Source organism: Triticum aestivum, chromosome 3D, assembly GCF_018294505.1.
Source record: "Triticum aestivum cultivar Chinese Spring chromosome 3D, IWGSC CS RefSeq v2.1, whole genome shotgun sequence".
Classification (NCBI taxonomy): domain Eukaryota; kingdom Viridiplantae; phylum Streptophyta; class Magnoliopsida; order Poales; family Poaceae; genus Triticum; species Triticum aestivum.
Genome location: NC_057802.1, coordinates 573597508 through 573610142, shown reverse-complemented (window position 1 = coordinate 573610142; position 12635 = coordinate 573597508). Strand labels below are relative to the sequence as shown.

Sequence of the window (12635 nt, the reverse complement as noted above, 5' to 3'; positions counted from 1 at the left end):
ATCTCTGTCTTATGTACCATTAACTTGTGATGAATGAATCTCATAGCATAACATCAATCCGGGTCAATTCAACACAAATGTTCTCTTAACATTTTGCCCTCAAAGTTGCTGGCATAGACATGCCCATGATCAGGAAAACGGAACCATCATGCAACACTTGAGCTAGTCTTAGAGGCCAGACTAGGAATACTTCTTACCTTTTATTATTCCACACGTGCATATGAGTCTTCCTCCGAGCCTCGTGGATATTGTAGACTCGAGAATCATTGCAGTTATAGCATGGAACATAAACATAATATGAACTCGGAGATAAATAATATCATTTATTATTGCCTCTAGGGCATATCTCCTACAGACTCCCACTTGCACTAGAGTCAATAATCTAGTTAATGCTAATGCACTTTACACCTATGGCATACTGGTGTAAAAAATGCTTCGCATGTGGTATAGCCTGATGTCCATCGGATCTGACAACTTCAGCTCCATGTGTATCTCTGCATATCCTCACATTTTCATGCTTTCACAAAATTCATATTTTGTGTGGACTTGGCTTTGTATATATGTGAATCATTGATCGAAACCTGATTCCTCAGACTGAGTTATGGAGCAACTATCTGCAATAGTGTCCCATTGACCAAAGCCTTATTGGAACCATACTAAGTTCATGAATGAACTATATGATTCAACATCTTTGTCTTTGTCGCTTCTAAAGCGGCAACATACTTCGCCTCTGTTATAGAATTTGCCACAGTAACTTGTTTGGAACAATTTCCAACTAACGTGCCACCATATTGTGTATACACAAAACCCTTAACTTAAATCGAAAAATGCATGGAGAAAAGATGAAGACTGTATCGATGTAACATTTTACAACGAACTCTTCATGATCTCAGCTTGCGAGAAAACATATCATCAGTACTTACTCTGGTACTCAATGACATCTTTCACTGTTGTCCCATGATCAGTACTTTGATCACATTAGTATCCATACTCGCAACACCTTGGGAGTATCGGATGTATCTGGTTGTTTTACATACCATGGAATACAAGATTATTCCAAACACAAAAGTGTGTGGAATCTGCATCATGTATTTTGCTCATCAGTGTTTTGGGACACCGAGTCTTGCAAAAAACTCTTCCATGTGACTCCGGCAAGAATCACTCCCTGGCAGTTTTAAATGCTAAAAGGTTTTAGCACCTTGTCAATATGTATTCATTGCTTAGCCCTATTAGGTAAATCTATCTCCATATATCATTATGCCTAATATTGAGGCTATTTAGCCTAAGCACTTCATCAAAAAAGCTATTTTCAAATGAAGTCCTAATTCGTGTCAAGAATTTTATTTCCAATTAACAATGTGTCAAGCACACAAGGTTTTTAGAAATATTATTACGCTCCCACTTACTTTCTTGAATTACAAGCATCTTCGTTACCCATTGATGAAGTCAAACCCCTTTGACCATTTCATCAAAGCACGAAGATTCCAACTCCATTTTGCTCTCTTCTGTCCATCGCTGGAACTCTGAAGTTTGCACCCTTACTAGCATCCTCTGGATAGACAAAATGCCTTGGACTGTAACACATGCAAGTCCTTGGTTTCATTTCCATCAGATGGAAATCCTATTGTCATCCATGTTTCATATCCCATGATTGAAATATGTATTAATTGCTAGTTCAACCCGAACCGATTTTAAGCATCGCTACGATGAAAACAACCTCATCGTAGTCAACTCTTGAACTTGTTATTTCAACAAGTCCAGCTTTATGGATAAAACATTTTTATCCGTATCAGTTTTAAGTTCCATAAATATTCGTTAGACTCTAAGTCTTCCGAAAGGTGTATCAAGATTTTAATCTTGAATCACTTATATGGAAACTAACTCGGGTTGTATTAGCATTTAGCCAATTTCGGAGTCAGGGCCCATCAACGCTTCCTTGTGTATCGTAGGTATAATGTTGTCTAACAACAATATCTCGTTTGTGCACCTGAGAGGTTTGCACGAGCCTTGCCTACGTGGTTCAGCTACAAGTTCGACCGAAGTTCATACATTTTATTGTAGAGACTTCCGTATCAGTCGCAGTAGGAAACTCTGGAATTACTTCCAAGGTCTCTTTCCTTTGATCTGATGACGAAGATACTGTTTATCTCGTCGAGTTGCACTATTCTCCCACTCACCTTTTTGAAAGAACCATTCTCTTTAAAAGCACACCGTTTCGCGGCAAAACTATTTGCCTCGGTATAGTGAGGGAGGAATACCCAACATTTTGGTATAACCTACAAAGTAGCACTTGTCTGATTTGGAATAGGTTTGTAACCTTTTACACAAGCCCCATATTCCAAATGTTAAGAAAAGATATAACATGGTTGGGCGTACCATACCATGGCTTCATTTCAACAGACCCGATGTAGCTCTTTTCAGTGTAAAAGCCGCAGTCTCTAAAGCATTACTTTAAAAAGGATAATGGCAAATTTATTTATGTCATCTTTGACCTTACCATGTCATAAATGGTTAGATTACATCTCCACGGACTTTTCACTCGCAGTGGTGTTCCGGGAGGTGCAAGTTATGAAACCCCTTTCACAACTCATCAGACATTTGCTAAACATGTAACTCAAATATTCCTTTGTGCAATCAAATTGCAGAAACATAATTTTCTTGTTACAATAACTTCTACTTCATTTTTGAAAACCTTTCGAATGATTTCAAAAGATCCAGACTTACGTCTCATCAAGATAATATCCATATATCTACTTGAGTCATTTCTGAAGATATATAAATCCACTACTTGCAACAACATTTATTGAACTACACACATCAAAATGTATGATCACCAATAAGTTTGTTGCTCGTTCCTTATGGCCTGTGAACGGTATTTCAGTCACTTCACTTTTCGGAGAAAAGTTGCAAGTGTCAGATGATTCAAAATCAAACGACTTCAAAATCCAGCACAATGGAATATTTTCATGCGGGTTTCTCCAATGTAACCAAATACAGTGCCACACATGTGTGGTATTCTCATAGTCTTGCGACATTTAGCGTCAGTGTGTTCCGTCAGCACGACGGCGTGATGACGGTGATGATGTTGCTACCGACGCAGGGCTTCGCCTAAGCACCGCTACGATATGACCGAGGTGGAATATGGTGGAGGGGGGCACCGCACACGGCTAAGAGATCAAGAGATCAATTGTGTGTGTCTCCAAGGGGTGCCCCCCTCCCCGTATATAAAGGAGTGGAGGAGGGGGAGGGCTGGCCCTCTCTATGGCGTGCCCTAGGAGGAGTCCTACTCCCACCGGGAGTAGGATTCCCCCCCCCCCTTCCAAGTAGTAGGAGTAGGAGTCAAGGAAAGGGGAGAGAGAAGAGAAGGAAGGAGGGGGCGCAGCCCCTCCCCCTAGTCCAATTCGGACTAGGCCTTGGGGGGCGCGCAGCCTCTCCTCTCTCTTTCCCCTAAAGCCCAATAAGGCCCACATACTCCCCGGCAAATTCCCGTAACTCTCCGGTACTCCGAAAAATACCCGAATCACTCGGAACCTTTCCGATGTCCGAATATAGTCGTCCAATATATCGATCTTTACGTCTCGACCATTTCGAGACTCCTCGTCATGTCCCCGATCTCATCCGGGACTCAGAACTACCTTCGGTACATCAAAACATATAAACTCATAATATAACCGTCATCGAACTTTAAACATGCGGACCCTACGGGTCCGAGAACAATGTAGACATGACCGAGACACGTCTCCGGCCAATAACCAATAGCGGAACCTGGATGCTCATATTGGCTCCCACATATTCTACGAAGATCTTTATCGGTCAAACCGCATAACAATACGTTGTTCCCTTTGTCATCGGTATGTTACTTGCCCGAGATTCGATCGTCGGTATCTCAATACCTAGTTCAATCTCGTTACCGGCAAGTCTCTTTACTCGTTCTGTAATACATCATCCCGCAACTAACTCATTAGTTACAATGCTTGCAAGGCTTATAGTGATGTGCATTACTGAGTGGGCCCAGAGATACATCTCCGACAATTAGAGTGACAAATCCTAATATCGAAATACGCCAACCCAACAAGTATCTTTAGAGACACCTGTAGAGCACCTTTATAATCACCCAATTACGTTGTGACGTTTGGTAGCACACAAAGTGTTCCTCCGATAAACGGGAGTTGCATAATCTCATAGTCATAGGAACATGTATAAGTCATGAAGAAAGCAATAGCAACATACTAAACGATCAAGTGCTAAGCTAACGGAATGGGTCAAGTCAATCACATCATTCTCCTAATGATGTGATCCCGTTAATCAAATGACAACTCATGTCTATGGTTAGGAAAGATAACCATTTTTAATTAACGGGCTAGTCAAGTAGAGGCATACTAGTGACACTCTGTTTGTCTATGTATTCACACATGTATTATGTTTCCGGTTAATACAATTCTAGCATGAATAGTAAACATTTATCATGATATAAGGAAATAAATAATAACTTTATTATTGCCTCTAGGGCATATTTCCTTCAGTTTTCGACCTATGGAGAGTCAAACATCAAACATCATCGTAAAAAGTAGAAAATTTTCGTTTCCATTGGGTGGGTCATCATCTTCTTGAAAAACAATTTGCTAAAAAGAGAAAACCATTATATCAATGCATCATGTTGGACTCCATTTAAAGCAATGAGCTTAAGTGGTGTCTCTAGGTCTTTCTATATAGAAATCATTGGGTTCCAATCTTGCCCACCAAATCCAAATTTTTTTATTCTTACAACATATATTTGTCGCATAGTGCATTATCTCCTTTCATCTTCATTTGTCATGTGTCGGGTTGAATTATTTCATTTCCATTTTTCACGTGGTGTGCTAATTAACTCCTTTCATCTCTCTTTGTCGAGTGGCGTTTTGACTCCTTTCTTCCCCTCTCTCATGTGGCACATTGTGTTCTTTCATCTCCAACTGTCGTGTTGCGCATTGAGGGCCTGTTTGGTTTGCATCCTTAGCATCTTTTGACTGGCCTGAAGTTGTGCCTGGGTTTCATGCATGCTTGTTTGGTTGCTACCCTGCAAAAAAGAGAGCTAGCCTGGCATGGACTCCTTTGTACCGTAATTAGCCTGGCTGGAATACAGGCGGTGCAATTAGCCTGGCCCAGGCATCCGAATTCGGCGCCTGGCCGTGCGGCCACGAGGCTAATAGCAGCCTGGATGGATATTGAATTAAATAATAGTTGTTTGGACTGTATTGATGGGACATTGATTCTTTGCCTGGCCCAGGCATAAACCAAACGTTTCATCATCAAACAAGCATGGTCAGGCACAAAGATTTTACATCTCACGTCCACACAGGCAGCACTGGCCATCCAGGCATGAGGGTCAGGTCACGAACCAAACTGACCCTGACTCCTTTCATCTCCATTGGCCAGGTATTTTCAAGCATTTTTCCACAATGATGGTAAGCGCTACCGCATCCCTTAAATTATTTTAATAGGATTTGTCAGATCATATGTTGGCATTTCATAATATAATTATTCATGTGCATGAATAATGCAAGCTCCAGGGAAGTTCATAGGATATCAGTGCTCTCTAATATTTTGCAAAAAAGAACCAGAAACGGCAGCCACCGCATGCCTACTTCTTCAAGAATGTGTTTTAAGTTGTTGGGAGTTCCACTCGTCTAAATCACACCATATCATTTTGGTCCAACACTTCAACTTTAATTTTTTTTTCATTGCTTCTCTATTTATGTGTGATGCGCTCAGAATCAGTAAGCATTGTCATGTTTCCTTTTGTGATTGCTTCAAACTGATTGCGATAAAGTTTGATTGGATCCTGGACTCCGTCGAGTCTGGGTTTTTGAAAATAGTTGAGGTGTATTTTTGTTGGAAATGATCATATAGATGTTATCTACCGCACCTAGAAATTTTCATGTAACATGTTTATATATATATACGTACACAAAAGGACCAAGATCTACATTTAGAAATAGCAAACAGCACATGCATACAAATCCACATACACGGTAAAAGTATATTTTAAGAGAAGCTTACACATATGTAAAACACATCAATTACAAGCCAAACTATTTCAGAATATATTAAAACTTTTAAATAGGATTTTTTTATTACTTAAAAATATCTTGGTTCACTGGGCCGGGCCTCCAAATTGCCTAACTCATTCAACGGATCATCTATTAGTTTATATATATATAGTGAGACAATGAACATACGCTTTCGGTGCACCGAAACAAATTTCATGAGAATAAAGGTGAGGTATTAATTTGAGATATGACCTGAACATCGCCAAAAGCCTCTTTTGGAATACAGACGATATCATCTAGCTCCAACGTTGGACCACAAGAAAGTTGACATTTGACAATGGAATGGAAATAAAAACAGAATTTTTTTATGGAGGGTAATGAAAATAAAAATGGCAGAAACTACAAACATCCATCGCCTGGACCACAAGAACTCCACTCTTCTATCCTTATATTTCTTTCTCTCTTCTTTGTAAACGACATATTTCTTTCTTTTGTTGAATACATAGGCCTGACACCTCATAATAAGGATCAAAGCATAAGCAATCATTTGGTACGAATTTGTGTGTTACTCACTTACTAACGCCCTTAGCTAGGGTGCATCCGGTACTCCCTAGTCTGAAACACCCTTGAACTTATCTTCTTGAAGTGTTTTTCTTCAGGTAAAAATGCGCTTGTCATATTATTTTTCCACAAAGTGATCAGTGGAAAAAGACTTCCACTCCTTGAGTTTAGGCCTCCACATTTTCACGTTGCCATGCAAAGGTAGGTAGGAATCTGAGGATTGACACATGAATGCTCTCTCTGGTCCCGGTCAAAGGAAGCAGGGGCCTCTCCTTTTTGTAATTCAAGATCACAACATTTGTGTTCCAACATTAAACATTTGGTGAGAAAAGAACAAAAGCAAAACACAGCAACACCACCCGTGGTTTTTGATCACCTCTCATGGAAGGAACCATGGGCCGATGGCACAAGCAGACACGCACATTGACATCGCCAGATCAAATGGCGTAGCTGCAGAAGTTAAGGAGTAGAAACTAGCGCGTGCACACTCTGGACCGCAAGACTTCCACTCCTTCCCTTGACCCCTCTACCCCTATAAATAGACGCCCTCCATCCTCCAGCCCTTCTCACCACTCCTCTGAAATCCCGATCGTTCAGTAACTTCAGTTGTGTCCTGAGACGAGGAAGCTAATAGAGGTTTTGGGTTGTGTTCTTAGATGGCTGTGAGGTTTGTGTTGATTTGTTTTTTAATCAGTATTTTTCTTGATGGCGTTTACTTTTCCAGGTGGGAAGAAGTTCGGAGAAGATGGCCACGATGGGTGGGGACCGAAGGCAGATGATGGAGGATGCGGCGGAGGACAAGTTCCCGGAGGGGTTACGCATCCTCGTCGTCGACGACGACCGTGTCTGCCTCAAGGTACTAGAAGCCCTCTTGCGCCGTTGCAACTACCAACGTGAGTCTCTTGATCCCACCAACGCCATAGTCCATTAGAATCGGGGCCTTGTGATTTATTTGTTTCTCTGCGAATAATGCTTGCCGCTATGCAGCAACGCCGGTGAGGGATGCAAAGACGGCGCTGAGGATGCTCATGGCAGGGAAGCAGCAGTTCGACCTGGTCATCACCGACGTGCGCATGCCGGACATGGACGGCTTCAAGCTCCTCGAGCTCATCCGCCTCGAGATGGATCTGCCCGTCATCAGTACTCTCACTTCTCTCAAGCCTCAATCCAAAGTCCAATTTTTGTGTTTTGCATCCATGAGCACTGACAATTGTTTTTAACAACGTACTTTTACTCCTCAATCTTGGACATACCCTGAGAGGATATTAATGTCTTTGGGCAGCATGTGAGATCCTATATATTTAGGATAATTTTATGAAACCACATACACATGCACGGCACCCGCACTCTATTTCTAACCTGAAAGAGTTCTAAAGAACGGGATCCCCACCGAGTCCGAACCAACAGGGTCCCATCTAACCGTTCATCCGTCCGATCGGATGGCGACTGGGGTAGGAGAGCGGAGGTGGAGCGACACATGAGTTAGTAGGGGACGTATTATCGGTTTCTAGCCCAAACCAATGGCATCCTATCTAACCATCCGTCCGATCGGATGGCGAGTGGGGCAAGAGAGTGGAGGTGGAGCGACACATGAGTTAGTAGGGGACGTATTGTCAGTTTCTAGCCCAAACCAATGGCATCTATCTAACCATCCGTCCGATCGGATGGCGAGTGGGGCAAGAGAGCGGAGGTGGAGCGACACATGAGTTAGTAGGGGACATATTGTCGGTTTCTAGCCCAAACCAATGGCATCCTATCTAACCATCCGTCCGATCGGATGGCGAGTGGGGCAGGAGAGAGGAGGTGGAGCGACACATCAGTTAGTAGGGGACGTAATGTCGGTTTCTAGCGCAAAAACAATAGGATCCTATCTAACCATTCATCCATCAGATCGGATGGATGGTGGGAAAGGGGAAGAAACGTGGATAGCACGTGATTAGGAGATCCCAATTATTGTTTTTAATAATTGGGTTGATAGTGCTTAGTAGGCTCGAGACATGGTCACTCTAATGGCTAATTTGTCCTAGTGAGAGTCTATGTCACTCCAGTGTAACATAGATTCCACATCCACGTGTTCGATGGGCGTATTTATGGACTATCTACAATTTAATTTTATAAAGGAGTAATTTTGCTTAGTGAGAGTCTCTATCACTCCAATGTAACGTAGACTCCACTATCCACGTGTTCGTTGGTTGTATTTATGGACATCTAGAATTTAATTTTATATCATCTCAATTAATTGTAAATTCCTACCAATAAGAGCGAAAACTATAATCTATTCATATTTCATGATATGACCAAGTTATGTTTAGTTGTTTCCAAAGCTAATATTAAAATTCGTGTTCTACCAATCACACAAAGTACACAATTGCACCACCTCTGTTTGCTAGGGTTGCATGAATACTACAATTATACCTATGTTGTATTGATATTATTAAGATTGAGATTACTACTCATCTTTATTCTCCTTAAAGTTGTTACTCCTTATGACTATTTACTCTCGAGAATAGCATATAAAGTAGGAGTGTCACTTTTAAGTACTTACATTGAGTAGGTTAACCATGGGTAATACCTACAATACTGCATATTTGTTGACTTTGAACCAGCACACTAATTTGTAGTCAAATTACTTTCACTGAAAGTGCAACCACACATACTTATTTTCCTGAATCTCTACTATTAATGCCCAAAAATCGTCCCAGATAATTCTTGCCCAATCTCTGCCTCGCCCACAGCTGCATGTAATTAATTAGCTATATAGTTATTTACACATGTCAATTATCTAGACATTAATTTATGGAAAGTATCATCGAGCATTGGACGAGAGGACCATGTTAATTATGGAGAGTATCATTCTTTGGACGGGAGTATCACATTAATTATAAAAAGTATCATCGAGCACTGGATGGGAGGACCACATTAATTATGGAAATTATCATGTAGAATATGTATGCCCCCGTCGCAAGCACAGACAATTAGCTAGTTGCAATAAAAAAGCTATTGACAATGGTGATTAACGTTTAAAAACTAATATGAGTGTGATCACTTAAAATGCTTAGAGCGTTACGTGGGCCGATAGATGTTACCTAGTATGCTAGAGAAACATAGTTGACTGCCAATAATATTACTTGATCTTCAGGTTCACCAATAGTTAGACATGATGATGTGTTTTCCCTACGCGGAACATGTCATGATATGGCTTACGCATTGTGTTACCGTTATTGTTTTAGCCATTGTTTCCGTATCTTCCTATTGAATGTGTGAAATTTTTCAAATTTAGTCTGCATAGAAGCAGAATTATAAAATTGAACATTGAAATGCTTTTTTTGTCTATAGGCACTTTGACCAAAACATATGTACACTTCATAGATTTTTGTGAATTTCTAAATTCTAACTCTAAGTCATTGGTCATATGGCATGCAGTGATATCCGTCGATTGCGACAAGAGGGTTGTGATGAAGGGGATAGATCATGGCGCGTCTGACTTTATGGTGAAGCCAGTGTGTACCCATGAGCTCAAAAACATATGGCAACATGTTCAAAGGTGGAGAAATCCCAAAGCAATAAGCCACATCAGCGATCATGACAATGATGTCCAGAGAGTTCAACCAGCGACTGCTGACAAGAGTAAGTTATCGGGACATAAGAGAAATGCTGGAGATGATTCTAACAAGCACAATGAGAGCACATCTATATCCACCACCCACAGAAAGCCAAGGGTGACATGGACAATTAAGCTGCATAACAAGTTTCTAGAAGCTATCAACCAGATTGGCCTTGATAGTAAGAATTCACATCTTGTGCCTCATTCATCGACAATGCTGGCTGCTCCATATTTTCATTATAATTTTTTATTACATAATTGTAGGGGCTGTTCCAGAAAAGGTATTGGAGCTAATGAATGTGGATTGCCTCAGTAGAGAGAATATCGCAAGTCATCTACAGGTTTATTTTCAACCTTTATGCTTAATTTCTATGTTTTTCTTACTATTATTCGTAGTCTCACATTTTGTCATATATAAGTGCAAGCTTTTATTTTCTGGGGGACATATCAGTCAAAGCTCTAGTAATGCAACTATCATGAAGTGTAATTTGAATTAAATGTGTCCCTTAAAATGCGAGGCTTATCTCATATAATGCATGCCCCATATTTTTATGAGTATTTTTACCCATGCAACTCTTCAGTTCTTTTTGTACTCACATATTTACCGTTATTTTTTCCGATGAGCATCCATCTCATAACTTGTTATTTTTTCTATCTTTTATTTCAGAAGTATAGATTGCACTTAAAAAGAGTCAACTCAAATCCCTCTGGTGATGCACATGAAAGATGGAACTCATCGTACAACATGAACAACAAGGGCAATTTCATGCATAATCATGAACATGGAAGATGGGGTGCGTCCTCTGGCGACACTGCCTCTTGGAGTACAAACAACTATGGTGCAACGGGTCACTTGGCTCCGCCGATGAACACCCAAAGCAACTTCTACATGGGGTCATACCTCCATGATGGTAGAATGCCGAGGTATGTTGGGAAACAACCGTCGGATGCGATAAGATTCACAGGTTTTGGTGACCCTCCCGTCAGCCTATACAACAACATACCCAATGAGATAATGTTAGATGAATTTCCTTCATTAAATTATAGTAATTCCTATGAGGACCTAATGTGTGGTATGCTAATGGAGATAAGCAAAGGCAAAACCCCTTGCAGTCATCAAAGTTCATTTGCAAATACAACAGTTGGTGGTGGGAGGTCTCTTGCCGCATCACAGGTGAACTTCCCACAGATCAACCAACTAGAGAGCTATGCAATGTCATGTAGTCAGCTGCCTATGCAAAATGAAAAGGCACCATTCATAAGCAACACCACATCAGCGGGAGGCTTCACTGAGCAGATGGCACCATTTAACATGGCAAGCAACACAAGCTCAGTAGGAATGATGTTGAATGGTAGCTCTGCACTTGATGCAAGTAGAACTTCAACTAAAGATACTCATGTAGTCAACAGTGAAAGAACTACTTCGATGCTTCACAACCTTCAGACAGACGATTTCTTCTCGTTGACTCAGCTGCTTGATGGCGGGGATGGAGGTAGCATTCTTCCTATGCAAGAAGGCACACTTGATCAGCAACCTCTTAATGATCAACTGAATGAAATCAATGCCTTCTCAGTGGATGATATATTTTCCAACATGAACCTGGAAGTAAGAACTTTTCTCATTTGTATGAATCTATGCGCTGCATATGAATTGTTGAGTTGCACATGTGTACTTAAATAACACTTTTTTTCTCAATGTAGGATTTCACGGGAGATGACGCTATCGTGGAAGAAGCATGATAGTTCTGTATGTTAGCATGTCCAACGCATGAGATGCTTGATGAAGAGTATCTTGCTCGAGGGGCTCTTTAAGGCAATAGAGTGCTTTGACAAGTTTGCAAACATAGTGATATGTGTAGCCATTTTCATATACCAGTGGTTCTTTGAGATACACTTCATCTTGCATAACATTGGGAATTGACATGTTCTGCACAACAAACATAAACACCACCCTTTGTAGACTGTTGTGCGTAATACAAGTCTTATAGTGGAAGCTTTTACAATAGGGTTAGCATCCTGGTAATCAAAACATTAATGCTTCTTAAAGCCTGTAGTAGCAAGGCACACTTTATACCTGGGACAAACTTGTTTGTGGCCCATCATGTTTTTACCTCGAGGTTGAGTACTAAGTGCCAGGTGTTACTCTTCATTAGAGCCGTATATTCTTCATCCATAGCTTTTCTTCAATTTTTCACTAGAAGCCACAACTAAAGACATATAGACATTTTGAAAATGCAGCTATCTGGCCATATTATTGCGCGTCGTCCAAAAGGACCAAGCATCGAAATCATGTCCAAACTATGTTTCAATGCAAAGAGGGAACACTTTGGTCAATGGAAAAGAAATCAGTGAAGCTAGAGGTTTTCTAGGCAAAATTATGAATTTTTTTCTAACGCTAGCCCACATGATCTTCACCAGGATACATGAGAAAAAGATATGGT

At 40.8% G+C, this 12635-nt stretch overlaps 1 protein-coding gene across 1 annotated transcript; it reads left to right on the top strand.

Annotated features, from left to right (window-relative positions):
• Positions 1-7333: 7333 nt before the first annotated feature.
• On the top strand, positions 7334-12134 carry LOC123075554 (two-component response regulator ORR24-like). The gene is made up of 6 exons (XM_044498130.1): positions 7334-7483; positions 7578-7730; positions 10014-10373; positions 10459-10535; positions 10862-11800; positions 11896-12134. The coding sequence occupies exons 1-6, from the start codon at positions 7336-7338 to the stop codon at positions 11932-11934; spliced, it is 1716 nt and encodes a 571-aa protein (XP_044354065.1). The 5' UTR covers positions 7334-7335; the 3' UTR covers positions 11935-12134.
• Positions 12135-12635: the final 501 nt, after the last annotated feature.

Excerpts from the sequence above, each read along its gene's own strand:
- LOC123075554 (XM_044498130.1), top strand. The coding sequence starts at position 7,336 with ATGGCCACGATGGGTGGGGACCGAAGGCAGATGATGGAGGATGCGGCG. Across the intron at positions 10,374-10,458 it reads CAACCAGATTGGCCTTGATA|GGGCTGTTCCAGAAAAGGTA; the intron begins GTAAGAATTCAC and ends ACATAATTGTAG. Across the intron at positions 11,801-11,895 it reads TTTCCAACATGAACCTGGAA|GATTTCACGGGAGATGACGC; the intron begins GTAAGAACTTTT and ends TTCTCAATGTAG.